General features: G+C 46.3%; 1 protein-coding gene across 2 annotated transcripts in view; it reads left to right on the top strand.

Moving 5' to 3' along the window:
- Window positions 1-788: 788 nt before the first annotated feature.
- DBT (dihydrolipoamide branched chain transacylase E2) overlaps window positions 789-24,432 on the top strand; it is a 31,680-nt gene continuing 8,036 nt past the window's right edge. The window contains exons 1-8 of one of the 2 annotated variants that reach the window (XM_085882853.1): window positions 789-1,040; window positions 11,294-11,372; window positions 11,490-11,565; window positions 11,697-11,875; window positions 12,374-12,489; window positions 14,870-15,095; window positions 17,100-17,266; window positions 17,363-17,440. In XM_085882853.1, coding sequence (XP_085738979.1) covers window positions 996-1,040; window positions 11,294-11,372; window positions 11,490-11,565; window positions 11,697-11,875; window positions 12,374-12,489; window positions 14,870-15,095; window positions 17,100-17,266; window positions 17,363-17,440 — 966 coding nt within the window. In that variant the 5' untranslated portion in view covers window positions 789-995. The remainder of the gene's footprint in view (window positions 1,041-11,293; window positions 11,373-11,489; window positions 11,566-11,696; window positions 11,876-12,373; window positions 12,490-14,869; window positions 15,096-17,099; window positions 17,267-17,362; window positions 17,441-24,432) is intronic. The other variant, XM_085882852.1, reaches the window with a different exon arrangement.

Raw genomic sequence — 24,432 nt, 5'->3', positions numbered from 1 at the left:
CCCTCATCCACCCCCAACCCAAATCCTCACCCCTCCTCACTCCCCCACCCAAACCCTCACACCCTCCTCACTCCCCCACCCAAACCCTCATCCACCTTCCCCACTCAAACCCTCACACACACCCCAACCCAAGCCCTCACCTCCCTCCTCACTCCCCCACTCAAATCCTCACCCACCCTCCCCACTCAAACCCTCACCCATCCTCCCCACTCAAACCCTCATCCACCCCCCAACCCAAATCCTCACCCCTCCTCACTCCCCCACCCAAACCCTCACACCCTCCTCACTCCCCCACCCAAACCCTCACACCCTCCTCACTCCCCCACCCAAACCCTCACACCGCCCCCACCCAAATCCTCACCTACTCCCCCAACCCTCACCCTCACTCACCCTCCCCACGCAATCCTCAAAAAAGAAAACCAAAAAGTACTCGATTCCATCGATTACAAGAAAAAGAGTATACTGTACTCCGAATCGAATCGATTCCAAAATTCCAGGAATCGCCTGATCACTAATATTTAACCAACATGAGACTTTGCGTGGAGCTGCCTGACGATTCGAACCTTGCTGTTACGGATTGTACCGTCATGGATGAGAACACAGATTAAAATGTATGAACCTGTTTTAAACGCGCACACTCGTGTTCCGCACGATGTTTTACAGAGCACTTTTTATTCTCGCTGGCGGTAAACAAACTACCGTTTGAATTATATCCCGTCGAGCGACGGCGAATTGAAATGGTTACCATGGTGATTTTGTAATTTAATCGTCCGGTCGTCCTTCGATCTGTGTGACCCGACACGCTCCACTCGTCCAACACGTCTTCCGTTTTTATTCCGTTGCCGGAAGTCCTCGCGCCGAGTGTGCTGCTGGAAACGTCGGAACCAGTCACGTGATCGAAAATATCACGTTGTGTCCATGGAGGAGGTCGCTGTTGATTGGCTCGCTGTTAATTTGCTCGTTGTTGATTGGCTCGCTTGAACGCATTCTGTGGCATGGCGGCGGTCTTACGTGTGTTGCTGGAACGTAATCGGACTTGGGTAAGTGGTGGTTCGTGATTGTCATTTGGGGCTGTAGACACGGACACGGACAAACGGTGTGACCTTAACACGCCGGGTCCTGCGAGCTCGACGGTGGAACACACCTGTTGTAATGTATCCCGTGTGTTCGTGTCGTGATCCTTTTTGTATTCCATTCATAGGGGGTGGATCTATAAATGGCGGGAGGGGGAGGGAATGACGTCACGGCTATTGTGCGCATTTGCATTGTTGGAATGTTCCATTGTTTGTCCTTCATATCCGAACAAGGCCGTTCACTTGACACGTACGAACCACCTGCTCGGTTTTGTTGGTCGTTCCAAGAAAGCAATCGTACACTGACGTGGCAAACGGTGAGGAGTGTCACCTGGTGTCGAGAAACCTACACGAAGACCGGACCACTTGGCTCACTGCGGGCTCGGCAGCGATTTGGTCAGCGTGTCGGAGATGGCTCGCCTCCTCTTTGCGAATTCAGCGTGGGGTCGTTAACGTCCATCAACTGATGCCGGCAGACGGGACCTCCGGCTTAACATCCTTTTGATGCATCACCTTTCGTGTGAAACACTAGGGTGACGGTTTCGATCTGGGTCGAGATTCGGACCCAGGCTCGGCGGCTCAGATGACCCACGTGGTCATTGACAGACGAGCTGGTTTTTTTTTTTTTGGTTTTTTTTAGGGGGGGTTACAGCTTTGCCTGAATGATGGCTATGTTGCCCGAATGTCCACTTCGCCAGCAGGCAGATGTACTCTGGGAGGTGTTGTCACCTCCCCCAAGAAGAGAGAGAGAGAGAGAGTGTGAGTGTGTGTGTATATTACACGTGAAAGTTGCTGTTGTTGATAGCTACCTCCGCACGTGGGTGGGTTTCAGGAGATGGAATGGAGACCCACCAGGTGTTAAAGTGTGTGTGCATGCTGGCTGGTTCCACTACGAGCTATAGCATAGAACAAGTAAAAAAAAAAAAATCACTTGAGTCACATGAATGATTAAAGTCACAACATTTAAATCCAATAATGATCAAAAGGAATTTATCCTTTTCAACAGGGTTTCTCAACCTTTTTAGGTCATCTCTTCGAGCATGACCTAATAATATGTGTGTCGATGTCCGTCCATCCGTCCGTTCACAATGAAGTTGAAGCGGGAGATCTGGTCATTAGTGATCCTGATAGAGGTCGATGAGACGTACACGATGGTATGACTTTCAAGGTCACCAAAGGTCACCGTCACGAGGCCTTTGAAGTTGCGAAAATGACGATTTTCAAATTCTATCTTATCCGCCATTTCCCACGCGATCTTGAATTTGATTGTGGCAAATGAATCTATGGGACAATATCTACATTTGGTCGAGACGGATTTTCGAATTTTGCTTTCGTTTTCGCGTCACGTGACTTCAAAGTTTGCAAAAACTGCCCTACCTTCAGGAGGCTATATATTCTCTACTGGGCATGGTAAAAGTTAGTGAATGGTGTCATTGCATAGCAGCTGACCTTGTCTTTCATGTCCATTCGAAAGAATACCGATATCTTCGAATACGTACACGTCACGTGACTGAATTTTGCGAAAACTGCTTCATGTAGTTGCAAAATGACGATTTTCAAAATCTATCTCCTCCTACATTTCTTAAGTTATCTTGAATTTGATTGTGGCATATGAATCTATGGGACAATATCTAAATTTGGTCGGGCCGGATTTTCGATATTCGCTTTCGTTTTCGCGTCACGTGACTTCAAAGTTGGCCAGAAATCCCTCCTGACCCGAGAACACTACACCCAAGTAACAGGAACTCATGCTTGTTTCTCGCAGAGATGACTGTCACTCCCGCACGGGTGTATTTTTAGTATTGTTTCCCCCTTTGAAATTGCCGAATAATGATATTTCCCCCACCACGTGATCAACACTAAATTAATTTTTAAAAAACTAAAATTTATTTTTAAAAATTATTCCAATAAACATTTTCATTCAAATATTGATACAATTTATTGCATAATATTAACAGTCTTATATTATTTTAACATTGGCATTCCTAAAATCAGCAAAAGTTCATCATTATTCAAATCATTCGTATTAAGGGGAATGTTTTTTGCAGAGCATCATTTAAAAATGGCAATACACTTGGCAAAACTATTGATGTCTTCGGTCGTTAAACACTGCATTTCTTTTTTGTTAAACGCAGAATTTTTGTTCCGCTAATTTTTCATCGCTTGGGAAGCGTATTCGGACGACGTATTCAACGCAATAAATAGTTTGAAAGTTGTTCAACCTAAAAATTAATTTCCCCCCTGAAATCTGAAAATTATCCCCTTGGTGGACATTTCCCCCAGGTTAAGAATTACTGCTTTAGAAGAAGAATGATCTATTCTTCCTGTGACTGACTATGTCAATAATCCTTTTCATGTCATTTTCCATTGTTCTGTTTGCATAGGCACGCTCAATGGTGACGACGGCGCTATTCTCTTGGTGTTCCTGTCCCATCGCTTCTTTGTCCCACCACCAGCCGTTTGTGTTTCTGCATGATTGTGTGATCCGCCATTCGAGGACGGAAATACATCATTTTGAAAATGCCGTCGTACTTGAGGGCGGGTGAAGCCTTGGGGAGTCGGGCCGAGTTGCCGCATGCCAGATGTTTAACAAATCTGATATTTATCAAATTCTTAACAATTATTTTGACCCCAAAATGATGACTATTAATTCTTGCAAAAATGGTCAAATACAGTGAGTACTCTCAAATCCGAATTCCTTGGGACCGAACGGTATTCGGATTTATATAATTTTTTGATTTTAGAATATGAAACACTATTTATTTAATTACTTTGTTTTTTGGGGATACGAAGTCGAGGCTTGTGGAAGAGCAACAACATAACGCTGAATGGATCAAGATATAACAGGAACAGTATAGAGAGGGGGAAACACCAACAGCAAGGTTGAAGGACAAATAGTGGGGCAGATAACAGTAATTTTTGAGAGGAACCGTGCAAACGATGATCAAATTTGGCACATTTGTTCTCCAGGGGATTCTAATCAAATCTGCCTGATTGGCCAATTGAAAATCCAAATTTTGAAAAATTTGAAAAAAAAAAACAACTTCAAAAAAGCCAAGATCACGAATCAATGTTGGATGCTGCCTGAGATTGGTGAATGTTTCAGAAACATCATCAAAGACGTTCCAAGTCTGCCATGCAGTTTTCTTCCCTTTACCGCGGAAGGCAGACAAGATGTCACATCCAGTGAACGCATGGAAGTATGGGATCCCTCTTGCTTTCTCAGGCCCTATTGCAGAAACTACCTCAAGGACTGGAATCCATCATGCATCGGCTCCTTGGTCAAAGGCAATCCACATAACATGTTCTCAAGACCTAGTTCATGTAAGGATGGCAGTACAGATATTGCTATGACTAGTACGTCGGTGTCATTAGCCTTAATGATAACGAGCATAACCCGCGCTCTGCGTGACATGTTGGGGTGGGTGTGTTTGAGAAAGGAACTGATGCAGAGTATCAGTAGTAATTTTACTTTAAGGCAGTAAGTGGAATACGATTTCACTGTTTCAGAACCATTTTATTTACTTTTTTTTTTGTACCATGCACCTCATATGGTCTTTGAGATAATGTAAGCCGAATATCACGTTACTCGAGCGCAGAAGAAAGTCGAAGATAGCGCGACACGAAACCACAAACTCGGAAATAATATACAAGATAGACTTGCTACCATCCGTTGTTGAATCCCTGGCGTGTACAAATATTTGAGTGTCAGCTTCTTCATGACAACATGGAGACACAGCATCCAGTGACTTCCTTGTGTTGCTAATGGCATCTTCTCCTTTTGTGACAATGACTGTGCTTGTCGTCTGTGCTTCACACATCTTTTCCGCAAGGAAATGAAACAGCTCAGTCTTGTTGCTGTCATCTCAAAGAAAGCTTCTCCAGTTACTTGGGGTCTTACTGGTTCCTGTCACTTCTTCTGATTCCTTGCCCCCTTTTCGACCTTGCCTCGGACTTCAGACTTGACGTCTTGTACACATCAAACACAGCGTCCACCCTCTCGTACCTGGCACCATAGGATTCCACCTTTGGGATGATGTCTTCTTTCGCATAGTCATCAAATATCTTTGAAGTGCGTGGAGGTAGGGCATTGATAAGTGCTGAACCATCAATGATGACTGCATCTCCCCTTGGTCCTCTGTCTGGGATGTTCACTTGTGCTTCAAGAATTTCAGCCAGCTGTGACTTCAAATTTTTTTGAAGTTTTTTATTTTTTTTTCAAATTTGGATTTTCAAATGGCCAATCGGGCAGGTTTGATCAGAAAGCCCTGCAGAACAGAAATGCCAAATTTGATGCTTGTATCATAATTTGCACGATTTTTCTACTATACTGCACTAAAAATGGAGGGAGGGTTGGACAAATGATGAGGGGTAGTGAAGGACATGTTTTGTCGAGAGCTTTAATTGATCCACGAGCACCAGCCAGAGTGACCACTATATTCGTTATGTCTGTGTGTCTGTCTGTCCAGAGCATAACTCCGTGGACTTTGATCCGATCTTGATGAAACTTGGTTATGTGTTCGATATCAATGTCTAGTTGTGTTTTCCTGGATGAGGGTGTGCTACGCCCATTGTGGGCGGAGCCACGCCCAAAAAATAGACATTTTTAGGGGGTAGTCGGATTAAAAATCTATCTTCTCCGAGGGAATTGACTGAATGGAATGGGTTCTTCGGTATTTGAATAGCAAAATGAATTATCTAAAACTTGTCATTGTCCGATTTTTCAATTTCATCCCAAGGTCAAGGTCACAAGGTCAAAAACTTAGAAAATTGTGAATTTTGATGTAAAAAATCATATGACCACCCAAACCTTGAGAGCTTCGATGACAATATTTTTTAAGCATAATCTTGAGGTCATTCCCCACCTAAAGTTTTGAAACCATTTTGCTCTATCTCGAACACCTTGCCCGTGGCACCCCTTCAAGTTTGTTTTTACGCTGATTTCATCAAAGTATGGATAATCCGAGGAATGCGAAATGCCATATAGCCTATATGACGTTATATTGTTCCTGGAATGTTCCAGAGGAAGTTTTGCACCAAAGGTCATAATCCTTGACCTTTGACCTTTAAAGTTCACAAAGGTCAAATTTTCAAAGTTGTGGGAATCAAAACGGGTTTTTGACCTTCTTCGTTGAACTAACTCCAATAAGCTATAGCACGTATCCTGTTTCCTTATTTTAATGTCCACAACATTGTTTTGTGACTTTTAAAGGTTATGCAAAGGTCAAATTTTGAAAGTTGTTGAACGAAACCAGGTTTTCAACATTTTGCAGCTGTTGATTGAAGGCCACTATAATTAATTATAACTTGGTCAAAAATTATCACATTTTCTCATCCTTGACTTCTGAAACAATCTACATCGTCATATACCGCTCGTGAACCATTGTCGTCTTCAGACTTGTTACCATTTAGTTTGTTTACAATGCTTTGTTTCCCTCTTAAACATTTCCTTAGACTCTTCTTTTTTAATGAAGTTCAGTTTGTCCTTCATTAGTTTCTCTTGGTTAAGATAAATATTAATTATTTCTTGTTGAAAGATAAAATTCATCCCCTACAAGAAGCTTACATACTGTTCTCCAACTTTTATTTCTTGATCATTGGTCATCTTCTGCTTTTCTTCTTCACTGTCGTCATTACTTACGTTAATAATTATGTCGACAACCTCTTCATCCGTCATCTGACAGACCCACAGGTGCTTCACGTTTCGCAATTCATCCACTGAATGATGTCTTCTTCATGCAAGTCCTTCACCACTTCAATGTTTTGCATCATGTATCAATTCTGCTGCGTCATCCTTCCCACTTGAAAGTTTAAAACCTTCAGGTTGCTCAATGTCATTGAACATGGTAAGTGGTCAAAAGTCCTATGCCATGCATTTTTGAATGTTGGTCGTGTCAGAGTCCCATGCACGTGTAACTGTCCAAATACAGATCTTGAATGTGCCCGTCACACCAGCACATGAATCGGTATTAAGCAGACTCGCAATAATTATTTTATATAAACTTTTTTTTTAAGTTTGGATTTTCGGATTTGAGAGTTTTCACTCTATGTGACGATTCATGTGAGTTTTTACATCACAGGCAACTGTTCTGTCATGTAGTGATATTTTGTCATCATGATATTTTCATGGTGGAATTGTAATTTAAGCTACACTGGCTTTAAAGAGGTGGGGGGGGGCATTTCCTCACCCCCCTGTGATCACCCCACCGTGTACACCCTTGCACGTGGTTAATGTGGAAAAATTGAAACTGAAAGACATTCCAGGAGAGCTCATCGGGCATCACAATGTCACTGTGCACACCCTAATGCGGTATGTCATTTCTGGGAAACACTTTGATCTGATAATAAACAAAACCTTCAAAACGACAATAAAATATTCCATCCTACATCTCGGATAAACGGCACCACTCATCATTGGAATAAAGTTTTGCCTCATAAATTCTCAGTATTACCTGAAATTGCAACACAATGCGGGCTCAAGCCACCTGCCCATCTCTCTGGCCTGTACCATCAGGGCAATAGATGAAAGGGGCAAAATTCACGATTGATTTTCCACGATTGAATGTGATTTAACTTGCCGTATTATGTTGAATGACCAACTTTTTGAATCAATAAAATCATGTGTCATTGGTTTGAGTTGAGTGCTCATCAAACTTGCGCTGTCAATGAAATATTAACATATTCGTTTTGAATATTTTGTTCTACTGATTGATTTCTCGTTCAGGTACCTGTAGTCTAATGAAACCAGCCATTTCTTCAATAGGAGACTGATTTAAATACGATCATTGCTTATATATATATATATATATATATATATATATATATATATATATATATATATATATATATATATATATATATATATATATATATATATATATATATATATATATATATATATATATATATATATATATATATATATATATACACATACTCGACGACTCGTGATTCCGTTGGGTTCCCGTTGTGACAGCGGTTGATAAAAATAATAATAATTAAAAAAAACAGAAAAAGATAGCTCCAGCGAACTATACTGCTGAAGTTGTTTGCATTGATCAAATTCTCCTGAAAAGTACTTGACTGAATCGGGAATTGATTTCTTAATAATTTTTTCGTTGCCCGATTTGAACGAAAGTTGATACTGCACACCACAGGAGAATGGTGAGTAAGGTGGCCCTAAACTTTTTGTGCTATCGTGTACTGTTTTGGTTGTATTTCGGGAACATACATACATACATACATACATACATACATACATACATACATACATACATACATGATGAGAGTTTTAGTAATACTAGTACGTGCCCGTAAAAAAAAAAATAATAACAATAATAAATAAATAAACCACACAGGCCGTTTCTTCGCTCTCACGTGCCCGTACGTGCGTGACCCGGAAGTTCGATATTATTCGCAGTTACGATTATTCGCAATTTATTTTTAATACCCAATTATTCAATTAGCGCCAACATATTTTACCTTTTCGCAATGTCGTGGCAAGGAAAAACAAAAAGAGAAGAGAAGAGAGAGAAAAAATTTACTTCCTGGTTCGGAGCATACCAGCACTCTGATATTCCCGAAATTTATACACCCGCTAATATGAAAACGATCATAACTTGGGGCATTGTGTTTATCTATAAATGCGCATAAGAAATCGAGAAATTATTAGAATACACGGTCATCACTCTCCGGAAGCCCGTACGTTGTAACCCGTAATGGGGAACGCGGCTGAGATTCCCTTCCCCATCGGCCACGCCCACGCAACAACGTGTCTTCCCATTGGTTGGTAAATAAATGACCATAACTTGGGAAGCACTTGTCCGATTAATATCAAACCTTGAAAAGGCACATTCTCAGGTCCCCAGCAATATAACTGGCAAGTTTCAATTAGATCGGACCAGTGGTTGTCGAGAAACAGCAGTCACACACACACACACACAGACACACACACAGAGATTGCTGGAAATATATATATATATATATATATATATATATATATATATATATATATATATATATATATATATATATATATATATATATATATATATATATATATATATATATATATATCAAACAAAGCCTCAACGTTTAAATTGGGTAATCACAGGAATTCTGGAAGGACCTTGTCTTTTTCTGGTGCATGAAAGTAGCGAATGACTGGAAGTCCAGGACCACCACCACCACAGCTGTTCGATGAACATGCTCAGCTTGTTGACTCGTTCAAATCTCATCAGGCATGAGCTGAATTTCATGTCTTTATTGCCAAAAAGCAAAGTAGAGCCAAATGCAAATAAATAAAAGGTGTGAGACTTAATTTGTGAATAAAAATCACTTGATGGCATTAAATGGTATGACACAAGGTAGTTTTAACTCATTCATGCCTGGTGTTGGCTTGATGGTTCGGGTGGTGGGCTTGGGATCCGAGGGTCCTGAGTTCAAATCCTGCTTAGCTGTGGAATTACTACCAGGTGGGGTTGACTCAGCCTGTCATCCTTCTGAAGTCGGCAAAATGAACACCAGCTTGCTGGGATGATTGAGCCATTTGAGTATCCTGCGTCAGAGTGGCGATCCATCCATGATTATGCCAAATAGCCCAGGAGATTGCTTAGGCAGCACCAATGCTCTGTACAGAGTATGGTCCCAATAGATGGATGGATGGATTGGATTGTACCTTCAACTCATTGGCTTTGTGTTCAGAGCACAATTGCCTGTGCAGTTCTTCTTTTCCCAATTTTTTTTGGTCCAGAAAACAGGGAAGGGGGAGGGGGGAGTTGGGGATAGGGTTCAGAACCCCAGTAGTACTGATAACTGCGACTCTAAATTCAAGAGTGTGGTGCAGAGGAAGTGTACCTCTGAGTTCTCTAGTCTGAGATAGATTCTCGGATTGGTGCTTTGCAGGCAAGGTGTTGCACCACATTGTGTGCTGTTCCTCTGATTGATGTTAATCTGGGTGGTCCTGTCTGTCGGCTCGGCATTAGTTGATGGATGTACAAGATCTCATGGTGACTTCTGCAATGAGTAGGCGAGTTATTTCCAGCGCTCTGGCCAAATACCAAATTCCTCTTACTTTCAGTTGAACGTCAGGGCATGGCCAGATGGTCCGTGAAAGACTTGGACCTTCCCCTCTCAACCCTAAGGCATCAATGCCCTCCCCTCACTCAAGCCTTCAACCCCCCCCCCCCAAAGTTGTCCCATCTTTACTTTCACCCTCCTCCCACTCATAAAGTCGGCAGGCATTCCCACGTCGAAACAGTGGAATATGTAACACTTTCTACTCCCCGATCATGCTATCACAGACTAAACAGAAACCAGTCAATTTTAGGAGAAAATCGTCAGAAATAATAGCAAACATGTGCAACCTCCATAGTAAAAGTGCTGCTTGAGAGGAAGTGTTCCAAAAGGGTCCTAATTTGGTGGCAGTCATACAGAAATTGTACGTGGAGTCAGGCGATCTGTCCAACCAATGGGTAGAACTCACGCACGGCTCCTTTTACAGGATCAAAGTCGATTTGGAGTATAAGACAAAGCTACATCAACTATGCTGCCAACCAGTCATGCTCAGCAACTGCGCAGCAGCGCAGTCGCCAACCAGTCATGCTCAGCAACTGCGCAGCAGCGCAGTCGCCGACCAGTTATGCTCAGCAACTGCGCGGCAGTGCACTCATGCTCCCAACATTGTATTGTCCTCGGCGAACTTTACAACTTCCAACTTAAGAGCTGCCCTTTTAAAATTTGCGTGACTTTAGGCGAGGCATTTTGAGAAGAATACCTAGTAAGGATGGATACATATGATTGAGATTGAAAGGGATGCATCGAGCGTAATTGGTGAGTTCGTGCTTGTTATTGATCGGATAATTTTGCACGCTTCTGAGCGGATGAACGTTTAATTGTTCACCCGATCGGCAAGCATTCCGGGCAATGATGTCTGCAGTGTGTTTTTAAATTAACAATTGTACAATTTATTTCAGAAAACGTCTCGCGTTGCAATTTTTGTTTTTCATTTACGCAATTCAAAGTCTGAAACCATAGATAAGTCGATTCCGAGTACAAGTCATGGCTCGGAGTTCCGGGAGGTGGGGAAGTATCGACTTGTACTCAGAAAAAATACGGTCGTTGTCCAGGTTGAAATGCATCGGATAAGTCTCCTCGTCCGCCCACAGCGGGACCTTTCATAATTTTGATATGAGAGGCAAGAAAAACTTCTTTGTCTTCAGGTTGTGAGTATTCGAGCTGTAATTGGAATCTGGAAACATGGAGTCCAGCAACCAGCCCACCGTCTGCATCTTTCTGCATGTAAGACGCACATTAATGAGAAGATTTTTTTTTTTAATTTCCCATGCTTTAGACTCATTGCTCGGAAGCTTGATGTTCCTTTCTCATTGAGCTAATCTTGTGACCTTTTGTTTCCAGTGTCTTCTTTTCCGATCGTACAGTTCAATCTCTCGGACATTGGAGAGGGGATAAGAGAAGTTACCATCAAAGAATGGTAAGTTTTTTTTTTGTTTGTTTTTGTTTTTTGTTTTTTTCCACTTGACATGCAACATGTGCTCTTGAGAAATTAGTCATTCTTTGTGATTGGCAAGTAATTAACTGTCGCTATTTTCCTCCTCTGGCCAGGTTTGTGACTGAGGGTTCCAGGGTGGCTCAGTTTGAGCCAGTGTGTGAGGTGCAGAGTGATAAAGCATCCGTCACAATCACCAGCCGCTATGATGGAGTAGTGAAACGTCTGTACTACGCTCCTGAAGCCACAGCATATGTGGGCCGACCACTGCTCGACATAGAGACAGAATCCACAGGTGCTACACGAATAAAAGAGCATCCTGGTTAGAGGGGGTGGAAGGTGACACTGTGAGATGATTGGAGCCATTATTAGCGAGTCCGGGAGGGTGGAGTGGGGAGAAGTGAGGAGCACATTTCCAAAGAACATATTGCACTTCTCTTACATGGGGTGTGTGCGTGGTGGCGTTTGAAACAAGACAGAGTCTTTTGAAGTCCTTTATTATTAAAAATAGAAAAATCGACGACTTAAAACTCTTAACATATCGAGGAAAAGTAGAAACAGAAGATGAAAAAACAGAAGACATCAAAAATAATTACTTTTCGATGAATTGTCAACTCAAAACCACTTGGTTAGTATAAAACTCGAGTTTAAGATGAGCACATACAGATGTTTTAAAAGAAAAACATTACAATTTTCACCGGGGGGGGGGGGGAGTTGTTTGGAGTTTGAGAGATAGAGTGATGGGGTGTTGGGAAAGAATGAGAGAGTAGGAAGAGCAATTGCATTTGTGCAGATGGCGTGGTACAAATGGATGAAGAGGTTGCTGAAGAAGTTGGAGGAAGTGCAGCTGAAGGTCAGCACAAGTCACTTGCTACACCTGCTGTGCGCAGGCTTGCTGCAGAGCACAATGTGAGATAATTTTTGTATTTTTAAAAATTCTGATGTAGAAGTCGAGGGCTAATCGCCATTTAAATGTATTTGCTACTTGTGGACCAAGAATCAGTTTGGTGTGACAAGGCTGTCTTGTGGCATTAGCTGCGTCAACAAGATCATTAGGTAGATTTTATCCATCGAGTGACCAGTTGTATATGTTTGTGAAGAAAATTGATTGACTTGTCGGTAAGGACCACCAAATTGTCATTAGCAAATAGCTTGAATATTATGGTTGGGTGCCAAACAGTTTTTAAGTGTTCAAGAAATGTCCAGAGATGACTGACTGACTTGTTTGATATTTTGAATATCCACCCATTAAGGTAAAGAAGCAACATGTTGATGGGGTGGAGGGTTTGAGAAGAATAATGGCTGATGTCTGCAACAATGATAGATTCCGTCAGCTTTGCGTCTGATGTCGAGACTGACCAGTTTGGCGTCGAGTGGATTATATTTGGAACCATTCTTCTGTCTTTCCAACATTCTCCCTCTACATCTGCCTCCTAGTGTTTCCTTGTAGTTTTCCTTCAATGTCATCTCTCATATTGACTGTGTTACGTGTTTCACAAACTACGTGTCGCAAATTCTCGGTTATGTGGATAATGTGCTCATTTATCCTTGTGCATCTTTTGCTCAAACTTAAACGTTAGGTGAATGGAGGAGCTTGTGCATACATTACACAAAGGATGACATAATTTTGAGACAATGTGCTGTTATGGTTGTGGGGGTAGATGGAGGAATTTAACATGGAATTTCGCATTGAATAGAGTTTAGTCCGTGGACATGTAGGAGGCATCTCATCGTGATTAAGGAGGGAAACTGTGAGTTTAAGTGTTACGTGTCACCACACAGGAGGTGGTCCGGTGTTGATTAGTTAGGGAGTAAGAAAATAAGTTTCCCCAGTATGTAATTGCCCACCGATGATTTTTTTTTTTTTTTTCCCCAATGTTTTTATATTTCAAGATCGGCAATAAAGGTGGGGAAACACGTCCCTATAACAACTACAACCGGGCGGAAAGCCCCGCCTCCAAGGGTGATGGCGGGCGAAGCCCCTGAGGCTGATGATTGATGGGCCTGACGTCAGAAGCTAGCCGAGCAGGCAGAAGCCTTGCCTTTCTGGGATTTTCGTGCGAGCGGGCCACGCCCCCGGACGCAGAGGATTGTTAGGCGCAACTCGGAGAGGAAGGGTTGATTGCACATTTTAGAGAGAGAGCATGAGAGAGCATGAGCACGGAGAGTTCAGAGGAGGAAACAGTGGTTTCGGAGACGTTAGTCAGTAAGAAGTGGGAGTTCAGGTTGAGCGCAAGCACGAGGACGACGGCATGATCTTTGTATTCGTGTTGAGGCTACTTGGTTCACGTGGTGAAGCAAGACACTGGCCTTTGGCTCTTGATTGGGTCGGTGAGGATGATCGGCCCACCAAGTCGCTGCATTGGGTCTCTGAGCCTTGGTGTGGAGTGCCGCTCGTGGATTGCCTGGTATGTGTTTGTCCCGCTACGAGAGAAGCGACGAGGTGCCATTTTGTGCGCGTCTGCACGTGCTGGTGGAAGCGCCTCAATTCCAAATTCCACAAAGACCAGCTCTGGGCCAAGCTAAGTACAAGAATAGTTGAAAGGGTTTTCTTTTAATTTTGTCTGTATTTGAGTCTGTGAAGAAGTGCCTCGACTATAGGATTTAGTTACTTCATTATTATCATTGTCCTTTGTAAATATTTGTCTATTTCATTAAATGTGTTCCTTTTAAGAAGCCTGTCCATGTATTTGTAGTGGGGTTCGAGTATAAACCCCCACCTGTGCTGTGCTCCTCCACCCCTCCGCCATTGCTCCCCCTTCCCGCGCACGCATTAATGTCCGAGTCTTGGCTGTAGGCCTTCAAGGGAGAAGCTTGGCTATCCATCCAGGTTGGGGTTAAACCCCCTGGACACGACAGTGCTAATAAACAGTGCCGTATTTGTGGTTTGAACCCAGGTTTCCAAGTATCCTCAGACTATAAGGTGTGTTCAAATAGGAATGCCAGCCAGCTCGATGCAAATCTCCCATTATAAAATCATCTTCTGAATTCGGTATACAGTTGTAACAATTCTGGGAAATTCATCTCCTCAAACCTTTTCAGTGTTGAAGTTGGAATCTCACTTGAGCACATTGATCTGATTATTTGGGGATAATTTGTCTCTCTCCAAATTTGGTATGGAATAACTTCTATGGTGGCAGAGCATAGAAAGTTCAGCAGTTTACTCCTGAAATTGGTCTCAATACTAATGGAAATGAGCATAATTTCCAGGGTTGCCTTTCAAACACTTGAAGGATAAGCTTCATTATTATAAAAATTGTTTATACTTTCACTTGCATTGCTTGCCTAGGTGAAGCTCGCTGAAGTCCTTGGCTCCGGAAAGGGTCACCGTGTCCTCAAGGAAGACATCATGGCTTACCTTGCTCAGCAAACCGGCGCGATTCTATCGACACCAACTCCAGAACCTCCACAAACTGATTACCTAACCAGACATGTCCCAGAAACGACTAAAGTTCAAGCTTCTCATGCTTCGAGCTTTGATGGCATCAAAAAAGACAAGACGGAACCAATAAAAGGTGCAGAACCAAACCCGATGTTTGTTACGTCGTTCCACTTGCCTGTCTTCACTGGTGTTTTGTTTTGGAATAGTCATAACCCAAGCCCTCAGTTTTTCCAGTGTTTTTTGTGCTTCACCAAGGGGATGATGAAACCACTGGTGAGGTGTGTGTTTCAACAAATCCTTTGTTGGTGTTCAGCCAAACTTTCTCAAGGCATCCATTAACGTGGCCTTTTTTATTTGATAAAGAGTAATAAAGGTCCAGTGCTGCTGCAATGCCATGTGCCACCAATTTGGAGAAACACATCCCAACAGAACAAGCAAGGGTCACTGTATACGTGACCAGGTTTGGCACTTACCACCCACGTTTAAGTGAGATGGTGCAAAAGCATCAACACAGTCACATTTATCCACCATTCAGCCATCTTACGGCACTGGTGGGATGGCTTGGTTCTGAAGGTGTCATGGGTCTTCAGATGCCATCATGTTGTACAACTCCTTTCTTCCATGCTACGAGCACATGGGAAGGATGGTAAGTTGACCTCATAACTAAATAATAGCTTGCCGCAAAGGTTGGTGGCCACCAACGACTGTCCCCAGCGACCTCCCTGCCAACGGCAGAAGAAAATTTGATTATTCTGCTGATTTGCCGCACAAAACAAGAGGTCCAAGACATCCTTATGAAGTTACTGAAGGAGCTCCAGCAGTATTTCAAGTTCAGTACTGGCAAACTTGGCTCAAACCGAAAGAAAGACAGCTGTATCATTGTTCGACTTGACCTACAGCCGACTGAGCAGAAGCTCACAGTCAACCTCTGTGCCCAACAGATGCAACACGAGAAGCTCCCTAAATATCTAGGGGTAACTCTTGACAGAAGCTTTGCGTTCTGTAATCGCCTTCAGAATCCATCCATTCATTGGGACCGTACTCTGTGCAGAGCGTCGGTGCTGCCGAAACAGTCTTCTGGGCTATTGGGCACAATCCTGGATGGGTCTCCACTCCGACACAGAATGTCACATGAAAAGCAAAGTCATTGTGCACAGACCTGCAGGAATTGCACGGAGAACAAACACCGCCACCCTTCGCATCGTGTCAACAGTGCTAATCTACTCCGCAGGAGAAGAAGATACCCCAGTTTATGTCAGATATGCCTGAAATTGGTTGACATAAAGCTGAACACTGGGACTGGACAATGTCTGATACCCTGCAGAGAACACAACTACCTTTGCTTCTCGTCTTGGTTAATGTAGCACCACTGTATAACCTTCCAATATATAGCCTGTGTGCATAAACATCGAAAGCCCATGGAAAACCTGGCTTCCCATTAAACGGTGACATCACATGACCACCAATGACCACGCTCGAATCCAGGAAGCGATTCTGCACCCACCAAAGATAACTCTGCAGAAGAATGCTGGAAATAAGGTCGAGCACCAACGTGCCATTGAAATAGCTCGTTACGTTCCCAACGCAACCACATCACAACCAGCAATTGAGCTCCAAATGAAGATCTGATCTTTCTGAAGGCGATTCCTGACACTCCAGGGAAGAAGTCAAGTTTTCTACAAATGGAGGATTAAAGACAGACAGATGTGGAACTCCACTGCACCCAGTTACACCGGACCCAACACCTGACACCAGAATGATCGTGCAAGGGTGATTTGAAGAGCGTTTCCGTTTGAAGCCGGCAAATGGTTAACCAAACTTGACGTTGGATTCTAATATGTTACTCTCTACCTCCACCATAAAAAAAAAAAGAGTAAGAAAGAAGAAGAATAAGATGAATGACAAGCAGACCCCTTGTGCAGTGTTTGAATTGCAAATTGTGATGGTGGTCAGTTTTTGTCCTCACACGTTGTATAACCACACACACACACACACACACACACACACACACACACACACACACACACACACACACACACACACACACACACACACACACACACACACACACACACACACACACACACACACACACACACACACACACTCGCACTAACTCTGGTACTCCTACCTTCAGGATTTGCTCGTGCCATGGTGCGTTCCATGTCGGCCGCCCTCCGTGTTCCTCATTTCCTATTGTGCGATGAGTGTGATGTCACTTCTTTGGTGATACTACGCCAGACACTGAAACCTCTGGCAGAGAAATATGGTGTCACCCTCTCATATTTGCCTTTTTTCATCAAGGTAAAATGTTTCACTCTGCTATTTATTTATTCTTGATGCTCTTCATTCCAACAACTTGATTAGCTGTTTCTCAAGCTTTTCGTTTCTCTCTTCTAGGCTGCGTCTCTTGCCCTGACATCATTTCCTATACTCAATGCATCAGTTGATGAAGCGTGTGAAAATATCACTTACAAGGTTGGTTCATTGTTGTCGTCTTTGATTGTGATTGTTAATAATTATTTATCTATTTTTAACAAGTCAATTTGGTCTTTCATGACATGAGGTGGTGATGTCGTTATTGTGATTCTTCATTCGCGTAACTGAATCGGTCTTTTGGATTTTTAGCATCATTAAATACAACGGAAGTTAGGAATGCCTTCTGCGATGACAAATTGCCCAATCGAAACCATTATCAGAGCCCCACAAAAGCGGGCCACACGACATGATATACGACTTTTAATGAAGAGGGTTCCAAAGTTCAGTTTCCATATAGAATCCCAGTCACCTCCCATCAAACAAAAATCAGTATCGAATTCAAAAGGAGCTGAAAGAAGTGTCAACACCCAAGGTGTACTGACACTGAAGGATTAGCTTTGTGCACTTATCATTTTGATCCTGAATGTGGAACTCTGGTTTTTCATGGGCTCAAGGAGTTGTGTTTTGGGTTCGGTCAGTTTTGCATTTCCATATGAACCAGACTGTGAATTCAGGTTCAAATCCCCTGCAACCAGACTCGGTGGCATAATGGTTAGAAGGCCTGCTTTAAATCTCGGAGGTTGGCAGTTCGAACCCCGGTTGTCATACCAAAGACTTAGAAATGGTACGTGCTGCTTCCTTCCCTGACGCTCGCTCAGATAGAGCACAGACAAACAGCCACAGGTTGGCAGCCAATGATAGGTCTAATGGGTATTGAAGATCCTGCATTGAAGATCCTTCGAAGGGAACTCGTTATTTATCTTGTGTATATATTGTTACGGATTCGCGCCCGCCGGCGTGCTGACGGCCACGTAACTCGAATCGCGGCACGTCGCCCACCGGACGGACAATCCAGTCGTGACCCTCTCGGACTAACGCCGGGAACCAGTCACGGGTGGACCTTTCGGTCTCACCGCGATCGAGCCAATCGGCCCCCGCGTGGGATAGGGTTGCTCGCCAAATTCGACCTACCTAAGTACCCACACGGAGGGTAGACCGGGCGATCGCACCTCGCCGCAGGTCGACTTCGGACACGGGCCACTTAAGCGACCCGTTCCGTACTATCGGGATAACCGAGCGGTGTTATTCGTCGACCTCGATGGTTCGATTAATTATCGGGCGTATTCAGCCCACTACCAACCCTTTACGTGAAGCAAGATGAGGATTCAATGAAAGAAATGACGAAGCGAAGCGGGAAACAGTTCAACACAAAGCACATTTATTCGCGATGAACGGAAAGCACACATATTCAATTCCACCAAAAGCACATAGAAAGGAAGAGAAACACAATGCAATTTTACACAAAAAGCAAATGCGACAATGCAGATCTAATACCGATTACGCGAGCACACGGCAACACTTATACAATTTTACTTCACAGACGGCGCCGACAACACACATTCCCAAAACAAAAGAAAAGAGAACCCTCAAGGATGAGGCGGGCCTGAGGCCGAGACCGGGTCGGGCCTACCCGTCTGGTGATGAGACGCGGAGCGGCGATGGTGCCTCAACTCCGCGGGCCTCGCGGACAGTGTCTGGTAGGGGGTGGGAAAGGGGCCCCCTTGGTCGCACTATCTCAGCGCGGGGGGAAACAGGAGGGGGTTGCTGATGCTCGGGGGAAAGGAGGATTTCTACTCTGCCTCGAGTCCCGCGACGAGCGTCTCCACCTCGACCAGGTCGCGCCGTCGGCCTCCCTGGTGTGCAGCTCCCGGCACGACGCGAGCACCCCCTCGTCTGCCCTCGCCGCCTCTCCACAGCTCCGTCCCCTTCGCTCCGACTCCAACGCACACGACGACGACCAACTCCTTCTTGCTTCTTCTTCCCAACTCCACCGACTGCGAAGTCTTAACTCCCTCGACTTGACGAACGCGGTCGCTTATATAAGCCCCGTGGCTTCGCTCTCTCATCTTTGACCCCCTGCCTTCGACCTTTCACCTCGCTCCCCATTGGCCCGAGAAAAAGTGGGCGTGAATGCTTTTTGATCCATAAATTTGCATATAGCGATCGCCCTCCAACGCCCTGGAGGCGGGGCCAAATCGCCCCTCGCTCACCGATTGGACGGAACAAAAGTGGGCGTGTGTCGTTTTTGATCCGTTTTTGAAGTGGAAAATCCGTGGTTTTGTACACGCTGTTCGGCGCGCGCCCTGCACGAGTCCAACACCGGTACCCACAAGCGGCGCAAGAACGGTGGCGATGCGACGGTTGCGAGGTGTGACGTGAAGCGGCGCCGCGGTGGGTGGTTGATGTTGTGGTTGGTGGTGGTAACAATGGCGGTTGGTCCAAAATAAAGATAGTAAAAGAAAAACGGCTATCCTGAAGAGTCGCAGCACGCATAAATGACATGTATTCCCACTAGACAACGGGTTTGGGCCTAACTACACATATACTTACCGAGATATCTCACCTAAGGGACCTGAATGGTGGTTTGCGAATTTGGTAACCACAACACTACCCCCTCCCCTTTTTACAGACTCGTCCCGAGTCGTCAAATTTTCGTGTGCCATCATGTGTAGTTTTCCCCTAGTACATTTTACCTACGGATCCCTGAGTGCGACATTCATGGTATTCGTGTCCCCAAAATAAATAACCTGTCTCTGGCTCAAAACAATGCAGGTGACAGGGAACGTGGCTGGCTGCTCACACGCAGTCCAAGGCCTTCCCTTTTTGAACTGAACGCAGTGAACCACAATGGTGCATGGGCTGCACAAACGTAGTCTCCGTGCCAGCTCAAGTGGCACACGCAATGAACACAACGAATGGATGGATGGATGGTTTGAATTGAACGCAGTGAACCACAACGGTGCATGGGCTGCACAACGCAGTCTCCGTGCCAGCTCAAGTGGCACACGCAATGAACACAACGAATGGATGGGTGAACACAAACACGGTGCACGGGCCGCCACTGCAGGCCCGTGTTGTAGCTGCCAACAGGGCAGTTCTTGCAGCTTGCAAACTGTTGCCTTGCGGATCCTGGCGCACATGGAAATGAACAGGGGGGGCAAAGCAAAAATTGAACGGGGCTGGTGAACAGGGGCAGTGGGCATGGCATGGCAAAGGTAGCAGGCAAACACAGCCCGCAGAAGAAGGCCGCTGCAGGCAAACACAGCCGGGAGATGAACTGGCCGGCACAGGCCTTGCAGAAAAACAGCCAGCCGGCAGATCAAGTGGGCCGGCACAGGCCTTGCAGCACAACACGGCCAGCCGATGGCACAGGCCTTGCAGCAAAACAACAGCTGCCGATGAAGTTGGCCGGCCTCTGCCTTGAAGCAAAACACGGCCAGCCGATGAAGTTGGCCAGCCTTTGCCGTTCAGTGGAGGTTGGTGGAGGGAGTGCGGTGGTGCTGGCCACTTGGAAGGCGGGCTCGGACCTACCTACCTGTCTCCCTCCCACCTATCGCCTTTGCCTGTCACTGTACATACCCACTCCCTTAATTTGTCAAAACCCCAATTTAGTCCCATCTTATTTTTTTATTTTTTTTTATTTTTACTCCCCCACTATAAATCGTCCCCTAACCCCCTTTATCGTCCTTGTTCGGCTAACCTATCCTGTCACCTAGCCTACTCCCAACCCCTACGTTCCCTTCCCGGAGGGGAACAAGGGAGAGCTAGCGTCCTGTGCCGAGGCCCAACGAAGCCTCAGGATGGCCTCCCCAGAGTTCGGCGATCTTAACACCAAGTGGGTCCAGCGGCCCACAACGACAGCGAGGGGATGGATGGTGCGGAGGGGTACACTTCCTAATCTACCCTATCCATTTAACTGTTAAACTACCCCGGGGCTTTCAACAAGCGCCTCTCGCTTAAACTATTGGTTCTAACAACCCAGATTCCCGTCGCCTGTGTTGGTGTCCTCACAATTTCGGGCCTCGCCCCCCAATTTTCTCTCCGTGCCCTCACACGGTCTCATGGCTGGGACACGTGGCTCCCTTTGGCAGGCACGACCCTCTGCCGATTCTCCCGCTATGGCACCCCCGGGCACTACACTGCCTCCGAGCCTACCAGCTCCCTAACACCGGGGAGTGCCCCCCATGGCACCTCCCCTGAAACGCACACGTGGCAGGCTGGCTTCCCGGGCCCCTTTCCGAGGGTCACCCTTGCCCACGCGGCTCATGGCGCCCCGGGCCCCCGCACCAAGCAGGCGCACCCGTGCCCACTACGCTATCCCGGCCCCCATGGACCCTTGGCCTACCACGGCCGACTAGCCTGGTGCCCGGGGTACCCACTCAGCGATACTCACCTTTCGCAGCCACGCTCCCAAGCCCGTCAACAGGGCTCCTGCACCCCTCCAAACGGGTTTCGAGCCTACACTCCCACCAACAACAAAACGACCTCCATTTTTCAATTTAACTAACCCCCTAACTCACTCTACACTGACCCCGGGGTCCCTTGGGCGGGAGTCACTCCTCCCCCCAATCACTCATCGCACCATGCATTCCCCATTCGCTCCATTCACACAGACCCGCTGGCCTCACTCACTCATCATGTCTTCACCTCATAACTCACCAACTCTTCAACACACACACCGCTGAACTCTGCCATCCTCCTCACTACATCCCCTAACTAACTCGTGCTCCCACGTCGTCCCTTAAACTAGTAGCACGTTCCTTTTAACACTACGTAGCTAAACTACGTCCCCTCTACACATCCAAAGTCTGTCACTGTCTCCAAATAAATCATTTTATTTCCCAACCTAAAGCTCACTAAATCACTCTACCTAATCCATTCCACGGACTCCATGAGGACTTACCCCTGCCCCATGAAGTCGGTCTAGCTAAGCTAACCCTTCCCCCTAACTAGTTTCCATCCTGTGCCCCGGGAAGGGGGGCTTCCACCCCTTGCCCAGGAATCCTGTGCACCCGAAAGTGAGGCTTGTTTTTTTTTTTTTTTTTTTTCCATGCGCAGCACCTGCGCGGCAACTCGCGCACTTTACACCTGCCCGTGACGTCATGCAGCTGCACGTGTTCCTCGTCCCTCCTTGGACGGTGCCATCCGGCAGGGATACCCCTCCTGCCGGATTCCAACCCCACGTGCAGCCATGGCGTCACCGTGCGCATAAAAAAACACAAGCCCCACGTCTCGAGGGGTTCCCCACGCGAACACATGTGCTTTGCCCGTTGGAGCTTAACACACACGATCGCGTGGAGAATCCGTCCGGTCCAAATCCGAAATCCTGCCTAAACTTTGTCCGTCCGCGGGATCGGCAAATCCACCGCTGGCGTTTCCGGACCGGGACTTCACTCTCGCAAGCGAGCACGTGGTGGTCTCGTGCGTTGCACAGCACGGACCGCGTGCTCACTGCTGGGTGAACCCGGCACGGTCCCCGAAACAACCACAGCCGCTACTCGGCTTTCGTTCCTCTGTCGCCGTCGTCGCCATTCGACCCACGCACTCCCGCGTGTAACGACGCTAACACTCCACACCATTACATTCACACCGGGAGACGCGGCTGCGTGCTCCCGCATGCCAACCGACATCTCCCTCACATACCGCTCTCTCACACACACGGTCTCCCTTGCATACGGCCGTTCACTCACGCATGCGGGGGCACTCACCCGCGGTGCCTCATCCACACACCGTGCCTCACTCACACACACGGGGGCACTCAACCGCGGTTCCTCATCCACACACACGGTGCCTCACTCACACACGGTGCCTCACCCACACACGGCGTGCTGGGAAGCACGTACTCCGGCACCATCGCCACCACACCACTCACACACGGGGTCGCTTCCACACACGGGGACGCACTCACACCTTGCACCACACACACAGGGACAACTACACTGGGGATTCGTGTCCCCACAAGGGTCTCCGGGGCCTCCATACCCCCCAAGCTCGCCGTGCACCCGTCCACAGCACTCGTCCCCTCAACCTCGTAAAGCACGACCGAACTCACCTGGTCGTGACTCGCCTCAAGGGGGCATACTCCCTCCCCTCGTTCCTGGAGGAGGCTATCCCGCTGCTCGCACCGGGTCCCTGCACGGTCCGCGAGCTCACCCCCATTATCCTCCACTACCTCCGTGTGTGTGTGTGCGTCACTTACCTTGTCATTATCATGCAGTCTCTCTATTTTTTTTGTCTCCCGTGTCTCTATACATTTATAAGTTTCTGTTGTCCCCTCCTGTCTCTTCGTCTCCGCTTCTTTCTGGCGTCTTTCCCTTATCTTTATGTAGGTCAACCTTGCTTTCTCTTTAAGTCGCTCCCGTCCTTCCCTGTTTTTCACTCCTTGGTCTTTCACGATCTCCGCGTACCTCATCCTTGCTCTCCGTATTAATTGTTCTTTTCTCTCCCTCGCAATTACTTTCACCTCGTCTCTTGTCTCCCGAATTACTTTTTCCTTACCCGCCTCCACCGCGGGCCTATCAGCCGTTGCACCCCCTTCCAGCTCGTTTGCTCCCACACGTGGAGTCGCCATTCCCAGCTCCCTGGTCACGGCCTTCATGCCCGCCTGCAGGCATCGGCCCATGTTCTGCGTCTCACCCCGGAGCTTTTTCATTTCTTCCTTCATGTTTGCTTCCATTCCGCTTATTTGCTTGTTCATGCCTTTCATTTCGTTTTTCATTTCATTTGTCATTGCCGCCAGCATGGCGCATAGCTGGGCCATGTCGGGTGCGCTTGGGTGAGCCGTTTCGGCAAGGGTCGGGGGGGGGGGTTTGGTGGAGAGGGGGAGGGGAGGTGTCATACACCGCGGCCGCTGCCGCACCCATTTCGGGCTCTGGGTTCAGTTGGGCGAGTCCGTGTTCCTGCACAATCAACATTTCCTGCACGGGGATTCCATCCTGGACCATGGACTCTACATTACTACACATATACATTTCTAATACCCCCGGCTCCCGCTCGCCTTGAGACGCCATCTTGCTTCTCTTAAAGGGTTAATTTGAATCGCTCGTAATTTGGAGGGAATCGGGGGTCGCTTCTCTCACCCCTGGACCGATTCCCGTGAATTTAATTGGAGACAGGAGAGCCCGTTTTCCTGTTCTCCGATACCAGTGCCG

This window comes from Eptatretus burgeri, chromosome 5, assembly GCF_056783735.1.
Source record: "Eptatretus burgeri isolate ZD-2024b chromosome 5, Ebu_testis_v1, whole genome shotgun sequence".
NCBI classification, from domain to species: domain Eukaryota; kingdom Metazoa; phylum Chordata; class Myxini; order Myxiniformes; family Myxinidae; genus Eptatretus; species Eptatretus burgeri.
The sequence above is the reverse complement of the archived record's forward strand: the minus strand, read 5'-3'. Positions and strand labels throughout refer to the sequence as shown.